Genomic DNA, 16,139 nt, shown 5'->3' with positions numbered 1-16,139 from the left:
GTGTCCGGCTTACTTCCCTTAGCAAAATGGTTCGGAATTTCACTCCTTTAAAACACTTAAGTTTTGGGGACATTTATTACCCAGCCACATGTGACTGATACAGAGATGTATAGAAGTTGATGAATTTGAGGACATAGGAGGGAAAAGTGACAGGACATGGTGCTGTGCTGGACACAGGAGGGGGACAGTGCAGAGGACAGGATCAGTAACAACCCCCAGGTTCTGGCTTGAGCAACTGGGTGAGAAGCCGGTGCGACTTCCCGATGATAGGTGCTGCGCTGGGAAGGACCAGGACCGGAAGGAAAGATCTGTTAATTTTGGACAGACCGAGTCTGCACCTCTGTGACCTCCAAGCGGAGGCTCAGTGGACCCCTGGGTACACGTCTGATGCTCAGAGGAGAAATCTGGATTGCTGTCTATTTCCTGTGAATCGTAGCAGGGGTTTACCCATAGATTTCCTTGACTTCTTTCCTCTCTCCTGGAAGGTTTTTCGGCATATATGTATCCCAGCTGAAGACTATCTCCCAGGCTTCTTTAAAGCTATATATGGCCTTGTAACTAAGTCCTGGACCGTGGCATATGTGTGGAATGTGTGCAACTTCAGGATCACACATGCAAAAAGATAAAAGCGTGCCAGCCCCTTCCCATTCTCTTCCTGCTTCTGCAATGCCTGCTCGGTGGTGTGATCCTACAGGGAAGCCCGTGTCGAGGGAAATGACTCCCTGAGACGCAGAGGTGTCTTATCAACTTTCAACCTTGGATGGTTAACTCTTGGCCTGCTTCAGGAGGGGAGATACATCATTACCTTGTGCAGGCCTGTCCAGTATGGTAGCCATTGGCCACACGTGACCACTGAGCACTTGAAACGTGGCTTGAGTCACACATTGACATGACAATATTTTTGATACATCGGATTAAATGAGATACATTGTTAACATCAATTCCATCTTTTCTTTTACTTCTTTTAAACGCAGCTGCAAGAAACCTCCATTTTTATTTAGTTACTTATTTTCTCCCAAACCAGAAACTTTTAAATTGTGGCTCACGGTATTTTTCTCTTGGTCAGCATGTGTTTAGTTAGGCCTTTGATGCAATGGGAAGGGTGTGGGCAGAAGGTTTGATTTGAGCATTAGAAAGACAAGAAGAACGACCGGCATGAGATGAGAACCACTCGGCTCTTGTTACAGGACAGCAGTCCTGGACATACAGTCAGGTTTGTGGTGTTAATATACGGCAACAGAGGGATTTCCCAGTCCATGGCTTCTAAATAAAGAAGGCAGGTCACAGGCTGAGAATGGAGGGTGTGGGTAGAGGGCATCAGAGATGGGAGAGGACACAAACAGCGTCCTTGTCACCACTGACGTGACCACGAGCTGACCAGGTGGTTGCGGTGGGACCGCGGGCGATGCCAAGGACCCGGCTGGGTGTGGTCACTGTGTGTTCATGGTGCTGCTGATCCGCTAGACTCTGCAAGGGAGTGTTAGATGGCTGACGTGCAAGAGCATTAGGAAATGATGGAATCATGTCTGAAGAAAGAGGAAAGCGAAGAAAAGAGAGGGCTGGGGGCTGGAGGGTGCTTTCAAGGTAGGAAAAGGTCCTAGTGGAGGCTGCTGAGAATGGGACGGAAACCCTACGCAACATGAGGGCGAGAGACCGGGAGGGCATGAGATGATGACAAGATGTGACTGGAGAATAGGCTTGGGTGGATATCCGCTCAGGGAAGGCATGGGCAGAAGGGCACTTACAGGCATGGCTTTTATCGGAGAATTTGCTGACTCTGGAGGCTTCCAATGGACCCAGAGCAGCGGTCTCTGGGGACTTGAGCAGAGAGGGGCTCGGGCAGGGTGCAGGTGCCTGAGAGGGCCAGTGTCTAGAAAGGGCAGCTGCACACTGCTGGGCACAGCTCTCCATCATCCCAAGAGACCCAGCCATCCTGGGAAAAAGCTGACATCTGGATCCCACTTCCACGGGGCCTCCTGCTGTGTATACAGGGCGCCCGTGGGGAACTCTAATCGCAGCTCCTGTTCTCCACGTCACCTCCTTGCCGCGTGAATTCAACCCAGCCCTTGGCATCTAGAATGGCCAGTCCGTTGATCTCTATCCCAGTAATCGGGGAACTACAAGCAGTTTGCTTTCATCAGAGATGGCGTAGTGGACTAAGTATGCGCACCTGTAAACGTTACCTAATTTGGGAACGGGGCCTTCGCTGAGGTGTTGAAGTTAAGGGTCTTGCCAAGAGGAGACCCTTCTGGATTATCCTGGTGGGCCCCACGTGCAGTGGTAAACGCCTTATTATCCTAATAAGAGAGAGACAGAGGGATATTTGAGAGAGACGGAAGAGGAGAATTCACGGACATGCACAGAGGGGAAAGTGACGTGAACACGGCAGGCAGAGACTGGAGCGCTCAGGCCCCAAGACAAGGGGTGCCCGCGGCGCCAAGAAGCTGGAGGAGACAAGGAACCCATCCGCCCAGAGCCGGGGAGGCCCGCTGACACCGTGCTGTCAGACTTCTGGCCTCCAGGACTGCGAGAGAATAAACTCCCGTGGCTCTGGGGCTCCGAGGTGGTGGAGCGTAGCTGGGGCAGCCCCAGGAAATGGACGCAGGTGGTAGCAGGACAGCCTCACCTTCCTCGGGGTTTACAGCGATTCTGACTCCCCCACTGCTCATCCAGGAAACGAGATTTTCTGGTTGTCACAGACGCCACTCTGGTCAACCACATCAATGATACGCTGTGAGGCCTAAACAGGTGGGAAGGTGCTGTCAGGCGGCCGCGTCTGGGGAGGCCTCCCCCTGCTCGCTAGGTGAGGCGCTAGATGAACCTCAACCCAGGCCGAGGAGGGTTCTTGACTCTCGACTAGAAACAATTCCGGAGGAGGTTGGACATGTGTAGGTGAGGAAGGAATGCGTTAAAGCGAGAGGAGTAGTGAATGGCAGCAGCCGTGCAGGCGGCAGAGAGCGAGGAGGAGCACAGGGAGGGAGGGAGGCTCATTGGAGTCCTTGGGCACAGGGCAGACCCCTTGCCCACTCCTGAAGCCTGGGGTCCACCATCTGCTTTAACCTGCGCAGCGTGGGAACTGAGCCCCCACCACCGGAGGTTTTGGGGGAGCCACAGAGCACCGGATGGAGTGAGATGATGTTCTGGGAAGTTCCCAAAGGCAAAGCAAGGAGATCTTCAGGCAGGCTGCTAAAGAGCATGAATACACAGCTGCCATCCTGTCCGGGTCCCCCAGGCGATGGGAACTTGCAAGCCCGGATCAGAGCTCTGAGCAGCCCCTCCCTACTTGTCTGAAGGAGGACAGAGAGAGTGAAGACTAGTGCTTAAGTCTAGAAAATTAAATGAAATAGTGAAGTAACAAAGAGACTTATCACTGGAAGAGGGCAGAGGCAAAACGCAGTTCAGTTGAGCAGCGAGAAGGCTTTATTTAAGGCAAAACATACACATTCAATGACAGGGGCCTGTGGGCAACCTCAGAGGAGAGGCGTGCTTAAAGGCTTAGGGCTCTGTCTTTTAAGGTTTTCAAGAATGGGGCAAAGGGCGGGGGCGGGAGGTGGGGGTATGTGGGCTTGACATGTGGTCTCATGATGTCTCTCTCGAGAGACATCATGTCACCAGCCACAGTCAGTCCTCTAGATATTCTGTAAGATAAACTTAACACAGGGAATTTCTTGATCCTGTTCTTCTCCAAGATAGTGGTTTTCCCTCAAGCAGTGGAGGCATATCATTTAGGACTGCTTGCCCTGCCTTAAGATAGATGTTGACTGATTACCAAAGAATATGTTAGGAAACTTACCTCCTAACTCCCTGGTTTTTAAAATGAAATCTTAGCCCTAGGATAGAGTCCCTCCTGTTCTTACTCTACTGTTTATGTATCAGCATTTTTCATCATAGGAGGAAAAGTGAATCATGGTGCTTGTCCCATGTCCCTGCCCAGCCTCGAAGGAGCATGTCTTATTAGGACACACATGCCCGAGCAAGGAGACATGCCCCGTGGACACTGGGGAGCCTGTCACCTTGAGGAAGTCACTGAGAATCCGATAGTCCGAGGACAGTGGGACTAACCCCTCCAGATGAAGAAGCCATTGTATCGTGAACACTTTGCCCCTAACAAATGAGAGGAAATCTCTATCAGAGCAAGATTCCTTCGACTGTTCGGTGCTCACGTGGGAGACACATATGTCGATGAATGAAATGAAACTTTCAGATGGACCCACAGTGTGTGATATTCATATAATAAGATATATATATGTGATCTTTGTCCCCAGTTCCTGGCCCGGGGACTCCTAAACCTGGTATTTCCGGGGTGGGACAGGTGGAGGGCACCCTTCATTATTCGTAAGATGCTTCCCCCTCTACCTGAGTTTATGCTCAGGAGGCAACTGCTGGTGGGCTCCTGGTTAGCTCTGGATGGGGGCTGGTTGCCTGAGGAACCAATCGCATGATAAGAGGGTTGGAACTTTCAGCCCCACTTCCCGATGTCTGGAGAGGAGAGGGAGACGGGGCTTGATCACTGAAGGCCAATGATTTACTCAACCTGTCTACCTAATGGAACTTCCCTAAAAACCCTAAACAATGGGGTTCAGGGAACTTCTGCATTGGAAAATGCACTGAGGTGCTGGGAGGTGATATGCCTCCCCAGAAGCCCCACATCCTCCCTCCAAACCATGCCCCATGTGTCTCTTCTATGTGGCTCTTCCTGAGTTGTAGCCTGCTGGAGTCCAGCTCCAGCGAGTCCAGGCGTCCCTGAAGGATGGATGGATGGCGTCGGCACTTTTGAATGAGGGACACAGGCACTAGCAAGTCGAGCCTGGCCCTTAATGAAAAGTAGCAGTTTGATTAGATACTCTTTGATTACATAAAGTAAAGTACAGATATTAATCATATAAGTGACACATAGCATGGTTACATGAGTTTGGAGAATGAGATTACATCATTTGGCAGGTCTTAGCAGATAACTTGTTTCTAAGTAAGCTTGGTTTTTAGTTATTGCAATAAAAAATCTCACAAAAGTTAGGTAGGTGCCAAACTCCTGGGTTTTTTTTTACAGATGACTATTTCTCATTCTTTCATATCTATACTCACATTCTTCATCTCTGTAGGAAAGGAGACTCTCTCTAAAAGAACACGATGACCTTTTGGCGGGCAGGGACAAATTTTATGGACTGTGCCTCGGACCCATTTTTAATAAGACTTACAATGAAGATTTTTCTGATCTGGAGTTAGGTAATGCCCTGTTCTCATTTGTTTTATAGTTTATCAGGCTGTTTCTCTGGCTGGCTAACCACAGAATAGCATTTGTTCTCTGTACGCACCTGCTGCCATTAATCATTAAGTATGCTATTTGGAGGCTACGTAGGGGCGGGGGAAGGAACCTCGACCCAGGTAAATTTCCCATATCTTTTTCCTGTAAACTTGGGTTCAGTTCTCATGGAGTCTCACTCTCCCATCATTGGGGGTAGTCACAGGGCAGTAGTGGTTTTTTCCAAATCCCTTTACGGCCAGTACCTAAAATTTTCAGGGAGAATTAGATATGGCCTCTTCCCTGAAGGGGCAGTTTGAATTGAAACCAAAATAAGCAAATTTATTAGGAGGGGCATTTTGAGCAGGAGGGATACCGGGGTTGCCCCTCTGGGAAGGCCGCTGTGCAGTCCCTTCCCTCCGACTGCCCGGACTGTGTCATCAGGCCGGCGGTTTGGACCGGCTCCCAACAGTAGCCTTTATAATAATTCAGTGCAAGTGTCTTCTTGAGGTTGCTCTAGCAAACTCTGAAACCCCCCGAGGGGGTCGTGGGAACCCCAGATTTATAGCGAGTCGGTCAGGGTGGCGATTGGCATCTGAAGTGGGGGTGGCCTTGTGGGACGGAGCCCTTAACACGTGGGATCTGGCGACAACTCCGGCTCACTGAGTGTACCCAGACTGAGAATTGAGTGGAGCCACTGGACACTCAGTTGGTGTCCAGAGAGTTGGAGAACTGGTCCTTGGTGTGAAATAACCCCACACGTTTGGCATCAGAAATGTCGGGAGTGAAAAGCAGCTCATGATCTGTGTCCAGGTGAAGCGTCCTCCCAAAACCTCTATCCCAGAGAATGTCATCAAGCCACCCGCTGGATCAGATGGCTGCTCTGTGGCTCTCCGTCAGCTTCCATCCCCTCTGTCCCCACGGCTTGCTCTAAGGGCCCAGGAGCAAAGTTGTCGCAATGGGCTGTCTGCGGATTTGCCTCCCCAAAGCTTAGCCAGCTACGTCCCTGACGCACGCCCACCTTGCTGGCAGCAGCCAGTAGTGCTGGGCCCCCAGGGTGGTATGGTTTCCCAGGGAGACTGGCCAAACACCTGGTCCCCTGAGGGTTGCCTTGGACCCTGTCCGTCAGGGAGTGGGCAGTGAGTTTTTCCTCCCTGAAATAATTGAATCTGGGTTGCTGTTTGCTTTGCTTTTGCAGCATCTGTGTGCCCTGAATGGCCCCATTCACCCTCCTGCTAGGCCACACAGTGCTGCTTCTCATGGAGAACCCAGCTTGTTAGGAAGTCAGTGGGCAGGCCCACCTACCCCACCACCCCAGTACTGGCCTCCTGCAACAGAGGCACAGCCTGTTTGAGCCTGGGAGGCAGTGCCAGGCTGGAGACAGCACCTCTGGGGTCAGGATGGGTGAACACTCCAACCAGGGGCACATACCTAAGGCCAGACTACCCAGCCCCTGGACCCGAAGGTGTCACTTCTCAGAATCACAGGGCATGACTCACTCTTTAAATGTTTGTTTCCCCTTCCTGCTCCTCTGCTAACTCTGCTGACTGCGGTGTTAGTGCCTGAAGGGGTCCCGCTGCCGCGAAGAGACCCTATAGTAGGTTGTGGGAGAGGAGACGCCCCTGGACCCTTTGGGGTCTCTCAGGAGGCCCACTACACAGTCAAGGCAAAGAGGGACCGATGTGGGCTCTGGGGAAGGGGGCAGGGATGCTGCCACACTGGGGGCCGAGGAGGCGTGAGGAAAGGCGCTAACACGTGTGCCCACTCCCTGGGCACAAGGAAGGTCCGTGCCTTCCCCCTTTGCAGGGGCGCACAAGCAGGCAGTCAGGCACCCCCGCTCCTCCCGCCCCACCCCTGCCCCCGCTGCCGGCCCCTCCCACCCGCGCAGGGCACGCAGCCGGGGAGCCCAGGCTCCCGGACCCCCTCGGACCCCTCCCTCCGACTCGGGCTGCTGCCTCCCTAGGGCGGGTCTCAAAGCCTCCTCAGCGGCCAGCCTGGAAGCCATCCAGAGGCGGCGGCGAGGGCAGCGCTCGTTAGCTCAGCGTCTCCGAGCATCCGCAGCCGCCACCAGGTCCCGCCCAGCGTCAGCCGCGAGCAGGCCTCGCCAGGAACCTCTGCAGAGCGCGGTGAGTGAGCTCGGCCAGCGAGGGGCCCAGGCGTCCTGCCCTCGCCGCGGCCCGGCATCCAGGCCCTCAGCTCCGGCTGGTTTCCTGGCTCGGCCCACCGGCTCCAGGACCCCAGAGTCGCCCCTAAAAACTGACCCCGCAGCCCCTCCCGGATCCGGGGCGCCGGCAGACCGGACCTTGGGCCCCTCCCTCTGTGCAGGATCCCCGAATCTGGCTCCCCCAGCCCCATCCTCATGGCGCTTCTGAGCCCCTCCCTCTATCCGGGAGCCAGGAACGGAAGCCAAAAATCTCTCTCCGCCCAAGACCTAGGAGCCTGGGCTTCAACTAGGTCTGAGCAGACGAAGACCCAGGAGTCTTGAGCTTTGAGAATCTGGGCCCCAACTCCCACCGCCCTAGATCCCAGGAATTTTGCAGCAACCGCCCCTCAACCCCGCCCCCATCGACTGTGACTTCTGAGACCCAGAGCCCGGCCCCATAGTCCCTTGCACTGCGAGGCCCAGTTTAAAGGAGGGCCAGGGGACCCAGATGTCGGGGACCTTGGTCCAGACGCTGCTTAAGGCCCAGGGATCCGCACGCTCAACGCTCCTTTGTTCAGGGACCCGGGGACAGAGACCCTGGCCCACCGACCCCATTAAACTGAGAGGCCCAGTCTCCCACCCGCTGAGACCCAGCTGTCCAGGATTGCGTCGGTCCTGGAAGAGAGGGGCTGGAGCAGCCGGGGAGGTAGGGGGCGGGAAGAGAGCCTGGGGTGGGGACCAGGGCGGGGGGCTCCGTCCTAAACAAACGCTAAACAGAAGGGTTGCCGTGGCCACGGCCTTCCCGGGCCTCCCCTGGAGACTTGTGCAGGGCCGCGTCGTGGAGGGCAGCCCGCAGGAGCCCCCACTCGCCAGCTGTTGTGTCTTCCTGTTTTGTCACCGCGGCAACAATGACCTCAGCCTTCTTCCCCCACCGCCCGCCGGCGGGATCCGCGGTCTGTTTCCCCGGGAGGGGCGTGGCCTCGTCTTGGCCCCGCCCAGGGGGCGGGGCTGGGATAGCCCTGGCTGGGGAGTCCCAGCCCGGCCTGAGCCCCGGCCCCGCCCCCGCCCCGGCCCAGCCCGCGCCCGCTGCCCGGCCAGCCACCCCACCCAGTTCGCAAACGCTTCCAGTCGGCAGCAGTCGCCTCTGCCTCGGCTGCAGCTGCCACAGGCGGGGGAGGTGAGGCTGCGGGGACCCCCGGGGAGGAAGCTGCGGTCCGGGATTCTTGGGTGCACAGGGAGGAAACCACTGCCTGAGTCCCTAGAAAGCCCGGAGGCTGGGCCAGGATTCGGGTTCTGGAGAGGAGTGGGACTCTTACAGGTCATACATCTGAAAGAGGAAGGGAATGCGGGCCTGGACTCCCAGGTCTGGGGGAGGGGGCTGGGGGCCTGGGCTGCCGGGTCTGGGGGAGGGGGCTGGGGGCTGGGCTGCTGGGTCTGAGGGCACAGAGGGATGGGGATTCCTATGTCCTGGGGTGGAAGGGCTGAAATCTGGCAGGAGGAGGTACTTAGGGGGGAGGGGCTTGGAGTTGGGAGCCTTGGTTTGGGAGAGTGGCTAGGGTTCAGAATTCTGACCTCCCCCCACATTCGGAGGACAGAATCCGAGCTTTGGACCCGAAGGGCTGGGGCTGTGCGCTCAAAGTGAGGACGAAGCTGGGAAACCGGTGTCCTAAGGCCGAGAGGACGAGGCTGAGGCCAGCGTCTGGGTGTTGAGCGCAGAGGCTGGGGTTCAGGCCCGCGACACCGAGCCCGAGGGACGGGTGTGGTGTTTGGCGTGGAGGGGGCCGGGGCCGGGGCGTGGCCCGGGAGCCCGGAGCTGCACACACAGGCTGTACTGAGCGGTGTTTCCTCTCCCCGCGCCCGTCTCTGGCGGTGCATTCCTGAGCTCCGACCTCAGGCTCCTGAGGCCCTAGAGGTGGAGATGGACCCCTCCTCTCCCGGTGGTGCCTGCGGCCCGCCCTCTTCCTCGGCCCCTGCTGGGGACCCCCAGTGCACCGCTTTCTAGAGAGGCGTCTGGGCCAGGCCTGACTTCCTCCTAACGGGCTCTGGAGGGGCGTGGGGTAAACAGGAGGTTGCTGACTCCCGTGTCGCACGTCCCAGTTGAGCCGAGAGGCTCAGCCCCTGCCGAGAGACCTGCCCTCCGGGAGGTGGTGGCAGGTGTAGCTACTTGTTTGTTTTTGGACTGGATCGCAGCAAGGTGGTTTCCGGCCTCGAGGTGGGCGTGGGGGTGGGGGCCTCGGCTAGGAGTCCGGATTCCCAGCCCCTCCTTTCTTAGAGACCCTCTTGGGGCCCAGGCTCCAGCCCAGCCCACCCTCTAGGCATCCAGGCCTCCCATGTTGAAGGCCCCAGAAATTCGGGCTTCAGGCCCTTCCTCCCAGGACCTGGAGCCCGTCTCCCCGCACCCCACCACCCCGAAATCCTCGAGCGGGGCAGGCCATCCCGAGGCCGGCGCGGGGCGGAGGGTCCTGGCACCGCCTCCCGGTCCCCGCCACATTCCAGATGGCTGGGCTGACTTGAAGCCCTTATAAGGCACGGAGACCGGAGGGCGCTCGCCCGCCCCTGCAGCCACCGCCCAGGCCCTCCAGCCTTCTGCCCGCGGCTTTCCCGGGCCTGGCAAGGTGAAGATCACACAGGCCCACGCCGGCCCGCCGGCCGCGCCCTTTTCGCCTGTTCCGTCCATTCCCGCCCCCGCAGTTTGGGGACCCGGGAGGAAGGAGCGGGCGGGGCTGCCCTGGGTCACCTCCGGGCCCCACGGAGTTCGCAGCCAAGATCCCGCCCCGGTAGGCCGGGCGCTGCGGGGCTGCAGGGCTGCGCCGCGCGTTTGGGCTCGGGGGTGGGCGAGCCCGCTGCGGCGGGCGGGCTGGCTGGCCGGTGCCTGGTGCCTGGGTCCCGGGAGGGCGGGGCCCGGGCTGAGCCGGACGCTGACTTACCCTCCCTCCTGTGCTCTGACTAGCCTTTTCCAGGTGTCTGACTTAACCCGCCTCCAGACCCGGATCTTTCGCCTTCGGGGTCCTCAGCTAAGGCCGTCGGTGAGTGGACAGGGCGCCCGGACTCCTGGGTCTGGGGGAGAGGGGGCAGGGGGCCCGGACTGCTAGATCCTGAGAGGAGGAGGGCCTGGGAGCTCGGGTTCCAAGGCGAAAGGCCCAGACACCTGCGTGTCTGAGGGAGCACTGCCCCACGTGCTCGGGGCCTGTTGCAGGGATGCTGGGCCCCGAGTGGCCTAGGCCCGTTCTGCTGCTGCCTGTGGGCCTGACTCTGGTAGGAGGAAGTAGTATTTCCCTGTGGCTAAGGGAGGCCCTCTGAGCTTTTCAGGGGTGGAGCCTGAGTAGGTATTTCAAGGCCTGGGGGAGGATGTGGACACCTGGGTCCCCAGGACGCTGGGCACCCCATTCCTGAGGGTCTTCAGGACACAGAGGTAAAAGCTGTGGGTCCTGGAGGCAGGGAAGAGAGCAGTTGAATTCTCGGACAGGTGTCTGGTGTGCTCCAGCCTGAGTGCCCACAGTCCCAAGTCTGAAGCTGTGTAACTAGACCCAGAGGCCGGGAGCTCTTTGGGAGGGGCTGGGGACCTGGACCACTGAGGCTGGGTAGCTGAGTTTCCCAGAAGGTTCTTGAGTGGGGCCCCTTGTGGAGGGAGATGATGGGCGGGAGGCAGCTGGGCCTCCACATCGCAGGTGCACAAGGAGCTGAGGGCCTGGGCTGCTGATCCCTGACGGGGTGGGAGGGGTGGAAAGAGTGGAGGCCCGGGAGGGGCCGCTGGCCGTGCGGAAGGTGGGAAGCCCTGATCAGGGGTGGCGGTGGCCTTGGCTCCCAGAGGCTGGACTCTAGGTTTGGGGGCTGGAAATACCCCTAAGGTGCAAGAAGGAAGTTGGGCCTAGGAGCTGGCTGGGTGCAGAGCTCTGGGCACCCAAAGGTGGGAAGTGTTGAGAGGCGTTTTGAAGCTCAGGGACAGGGCCTCCCGCTGCCATGGGTGATGGCAGATGCCTTAGAACCCTGCTAGGTGACTGGGTTGCTGAGTCCCTGCTGGAATGGCGGCTTTGATGAGCGTCTGGAGTGGGAAGGGAGATGTGTGGTTTTACAGTAGTTGGGCTGCAGAGAGGACGGGAGTGCTGGGGGAAGAAGAGACACAGGAGCCCAGACTCCTGGGCTCTGACACAGGAGGAGGAAGCTAGGACCTGGGCAACACAGTCAGAAAACCGAGAGCCCCAGTCCTGGGTGCTCCCCAGCTAGAGTCCACATTACTTTGTCCCCAGAGCAGGCAAGGGCTGGGGGCCTGGATTCTTCCTTTTCTGGAACCTTCTTAGGACCCTTTTTCCCCCTCCCCCTAGCCATGCCGGTGACGGTGACCCGCACCATCACGACCACCACGACGACGTCCTCGGGCCTGGGCTCCCCGACCATTGTGGGGTCCCCTCGGGCCTTGATCCAGCCCCTCGGCCTCCTCCGCCTGCTGCAGCTGCTGTCCACCTGTGTGGCCTTCTCGCTGGTGGCCAGCGTGGGTGCTTGGCAGGGGCCCATGGGCAACTGGTCCATGTTCACCTGGTGCTTCTGCTTCTCCGTGACCCTCATCATCCTCATAGTGGAGCTATGTGGGCTCCAAGCCCGCTTCCCCCTGTCCTGGCGCAACTTCCCCATCACCTTCGCCTGCTATGCCGCCCTCTTCTGCCTCTCGTCCTCCATCATCTACCCCACCACCTACGTCCAGTTCCTGCCTCACGGCCGCTCCCGGGACCACGCCATCGCCGCCACCGCCTTCTCCTGCATCGCTTGCGTGGCTTATGCCACCGAAGTGGCCTGGACCCGGGCCCGGCCTGGCGAGATCACCGGCTACATGGCCACCGTGCCAGGCCTGCTCAAGGTGCTGGAGACCTTTGTGGCCTGCGTCATCTTCGCCTTCATCAGCAGCCCCCAGCTGTACCAGCACCAGCCAGCCCTGGAGTGGTGCGTGGCCGTGTACTCCATCTGCTTCATCCTGGCTGCAGTGGCCATCCTGCTGAACCTGGGCGACTGCACCAACCTGCTGCCCATCCCCTTCCCCAGCTTCCTGTCGGGGCTGGCCCTGCTCTCTGTCCTCCTCTACGCCACTGCGCTCGTCATCTGGCCGCTCTACCAGTTCGATGAGAAGTATCACGGCCAGCCCCGGAGGTCGAGGGATGTCACCTGCAGCTATAAGCACAACTACTATGTGTGCGACTGGGACCGCCGACTGGCCGTGGCCATCCTGACGGCCATCAACCTGCTGGCCTACGTGGCTGACCTGGTGTACTCGGCCCGTCTGGTTTTCGTCCGGGTCTGAGGCCCAGCCGGGGGTCTCCCGATCCCCTCTTCTCTCCAGTTTCTCTACTGAGTTCGGACTTCCTCTTCCGAGCACCTCCTCTCCATCCTTCCCATCTCTGTCCCCATTCCTGGGCTCTCATTTCTGTTCCTCTCCTCTCCCCTCCGTTGCTCTGGCTCCTCTTCCCAGTTTGTTTGGTTGCCCCCACCCTCTCTTCTGGTCCTCTCTCGTCTGTGTTCCGTCTGCCTGGTCCCTGACCGCCTCCTCCCGTTTCCTTGGGAGCCCTAAGACTTCTTTCTTCTCTGCCCCCACCTCACCGGCCCCCACCTCCAAAGGTGCTGAGCTCCACAAACCACACCCGTCTTTGCAGCTGTTCATTCCCTGGGCCTCCCGAGGGGCCTCATTGCCAAAGCATGCTTCCCACCCTGCCTGTGCCTTAGTGTGTGTGTGGGTGTGGGAGGGTGTGTTGGGGGTGGGTGGGGAGGGGTAGCTAAGGATGGGGCCCCTTTCTCCCAGTGGAGGGGGGTGTACAGTGCACCTTTAAGTTAGAAAAATACCTCTGGAGGTCAGTCATTTCCAGTGGGCCAGAGGCCTAAAGCAGACTCTAGGCCTAGACCCCACCTGGCACTCAGCCTCACCCAACATAAGCTCCAGATTTTTTGCCAGGCTTACTGAAAACACACCACCTAGAGCAAAGGGTGGATGCCTTCCATCCCAACTACTCTCAGAGGGTTTCAAAAAAGGGACTGGTGAAAACCATGTGCTCTTGAAGACAGCTGTCTCAAGTATTTGGGAGGGGCAGGGCATGGCCCTGCAGCCTCAGTGTTAGAAAGGGTGCAGCCCGCCTTTGCTGGGAGGAGAAAATGGCCACTGTCGGCCCTAGAGGCAGTTTTTTTCGTTTTCCTGGTCCTCAGGGCCCGACTTGCTGGGTGGCCCTGTTCTTAAAGGGGAAGCTTCTTTGGGGGAAGGGGGGTGCTGCCCACCATAGAGGACTTGCATTGCTTGAGTGTGTGATGTACACACGTGTGTTGCTGTGTGCTAGCTTCCTGCAACTGCTTCCTGCTTCTCTGGGACTCACGCATAATGTGATATATGTAAGTGTATAAATATATATATATATATTTTTTAATTCCCCGGAGCTTCTGGTTTCCTCAGCTCCTGCTGTCAATCACAGAGGGAAGCCTTGTCCCATCTCCCACCCCCATATCCATAACGTTCATTTTTTTTTTTTTACCTCAATATAAAGATAAATGAAAGGCTTGTGCTTGCTTTATTACTGGGGAGGGCTCCAGGCAAGAGGGCAAGGCCCAGACTTCTGGGTCTGGTGGGAGAAGGGGCTTTGGGCCAAGAGAATTTCGGCCTCGTCAGAGAATACTGGCTGAGTCTGGATCCTCCGAATCTCCCCCTCAAACCGGGGAGCTGGTGAGGACAGAAATGAAATGAAGACTTCTCACTCCTTGGAGTCCATGAGCACCTTGGGAACAATGTCCACATCTGGGTACAGCATCTTTACTCTAAAATCAACTCTTCCCAGTTCTCCATCTCAAAACAGCCTCTCAGGGCCTAGAAGCCAGGCACTGGTTCTTACTGGCTTCTCTGCCAGTCACTCATCAAACACTGTATTTTTCCTCCTAAATACTATTTTATATCTGTCCCCTTCTCCAGGTTCCATTTTGCTCCGGTTTCATGATTTCCCCTGAGCTATTGCCCCAGCTGCCTCCGTGCCAATCTTACCTCCACAACCCATCCATGTTTCCCAGCCAGGTCTGACACTACCCTCCTCTGTTCAAATCTTGACATGTCCAACTGTATCTTTCCTACAGGTAATGCCCAAAGCCTGAGCCTGGCATTGGAGGCCATTGGGCTCTGACCTTGCCCACATTCCCCCCGCCCCCTCAGCTCCATCTTACCACCCCTGACACACCTGAACAACAGAGGACCTTGATAAAGGTTAAATGAATTATTCCTACAGTGAACCTCTATTCTACAGAAGGACATCTAGCCCGTTTCTCCAGCCTGAGGAAAATCACAAAAATACATACACATCCGGGAAAAGTCCAGGATCATGCAACCCATTTTCTGCACCTACACCCGGCAAAGGCGATTGGGAAGAGATACTGTAGGGGGGGAAGTGCCTGGCCGGAATACTGGCATGGGCTGACTAGAACCGACGCGCCCCTTTTTGACGAAGAAAAACCTCTCTTGATTTCTGCAGTGCCCACCCCAGAATCTGACCGACACCACTCCCTGCCTCAAAGGGCTTCTGCCCCTTTCCCTTCCCCCACCCCAGACTTGAACCCCTTCTGGAAGGCGGCGCAGAGAACAGCTCCAAAACCCAGGGGTGATACGTTGGCCACTCGGGGAAGAGCGCGGTACTCCTCTGTGCATTTTGGGGGCCGCCCCGCCCCAATCCTCTGGCTCTGCCCTGGGGCCCGGCGGACGCCTGAAGGTTGCTGGGATGCCAGAGGTCCCCATCTTTGGGGGGTTAGGAGGCAGTCGGATTGTCTCACCTCCCTTGGACTTCAGGAAGCCAGACCCCGACCCCAGAGTTCGCTGCGCGAGCACGAGCCCTCAGCCGCCGCGGCGGCGCCCGCCAGGAGAGGAAGTTCTCTGCCGTGTCGCGAGAACAGGCAGCCCGCGTGCTCGAACTACAAGTCCCAGAATTCATTACGCCGTACGCCCCGGGCAGGCGTGGTTGCCCTTGGCAACAGAATGGGACCCTGGCGCGGGACCCTGGAGCTCCCCGGAGCCGCGGGAGGGACGGAGCGCGACCCCAGGAAGGCCGAGACTCGGAGGCAGGAGGAGAGACCCTCTAAGCCCCGGACTGCAAAGCAGATATGCTAGAGCCAGGAAGGGACAGTAATCAGACGCGGAGAGAGGGAGGACCCCAGAGATGAATAGAGGGTCACAGAGACAGGGAGACGAACGGAGAGAGGGTGAGAAAGGGAAAACAATGGGGACTGGGGGACAGATAGGTCCACTCAAACATCCAGAGAGAGACTGACAGAGCCAGGCAGTGGGTCAGAGCGATGGGCACAGAGCAATAGGAAGAGGAACAGCAAGCACAGGGGGAGATGCGCAGAGACAGACACGGGCGGAGAAGGGCAGGCGGCCAGGATTTAGGGCGAGACCCCGGGGGCAGGGAGGGGAGCCGCGGGGCTGCAGGTACGAAGAGAGGCAGCGAGAGGGAGAGACTCAGGGAGGCCGCGCAGCTGATGAGGCACATCCAGGGACAGACAGACGGAGACCGAGTCACAGCGAGACAGACATCCAGGGACGGAGGGCCGCGGAACGAGGGACAGATGGACAACACAGCGAAGAGTACACGAAGAAAACAGAAACGGGGATTTTCAGAGACAAGGACAGGAGCACAGATCCACGCAGAGACAGAAACACAAGAGAGGGAGAGCCGGGAATCCAGGAGAGGAGCGCAGACGGAGAGCGGGAGACGCTCCCGCAGGGGGCACAGACCCGCTCTCCCGGACGCC

General features: G+C 57.9%; 1 protein-coding gene and 1 long non-coding RNA gene across 2 annotated transcripts; one reads left to right on the top strand and one right to left on the bottom strand.

The window, feature by feature from the left end:
• Nucleotides 1-7,126: 7,126 nt before the first annotated feature.
• On the top strand, nt 7,127-12,891 carry MYADM (myeloid associated differentiation marker). Its single transcript, XM_057496348.1, has 3 exons — nt 7,127-7,365; nt 10,333-10,408; nt 11,705-12,891. Exon 3 carries the CDS (start codon nt 11,707-11,709, stop codon nt 12,670-12,672), a length of 966 nt encoding a protein of 321 aa, XP_057352331.1. The 5' UTR covers nt 7,127-7,365; nt 10,333-10,408; nt 11,705-11,706; the 3' UTR covers nt 12,673-12,891.
• An 877-nt stretch (nt 12,892-13,768) lies between these two features.
• Nucleotides 13,769-15,260, bottom strand: LOC130682238 (uncharacterized). Its single transcript, XR_008995451.1, has 2 exons — nt 15,162-15,260; nt 13,769-14,125 (listed from the first exon to the last, which is right to left on the bottom strand). It is a non-coding gene; the product is annotated as an uncharacterized LOC130682238 (long non-coding RNA).
• Nucleotides 15,261-16,139: the final 879 nt, after the last annotated feature.

The sequence above is a fragment of the Manis pentadactyla genome (genome assembly GCF_030020395.1).
Source record: "Manis pentadactyla isolate mManPen7 chromosome 15 unlocalized genomic scaffold, mManPen7.hap1 SUPER_15_unloc_1, whole genome shotgun sequence".
In the NCBI taxonomy this organism is placed as follows: domain Eukaryota; kingdom Metazoa; phylum Chordata; class Mammalia; order Pholidota; family Manidae; genus Manis; species Manis pentadactyla.
The sequence above is the reverse complement of the archived record's forward strand: the minus strand, read 5'-3'. Positions and strand labels throughout refer to the sequence as shown.

Bases quoted from the DNA above. Each gene is read 5' to 3' on its own strand.
- MYADM (XM_057496348.1), top strand. From the start codon at position 11,707: ATGCCGGTGACGGTGACCCGCACCATCACGACCACCACGACGACGTCC.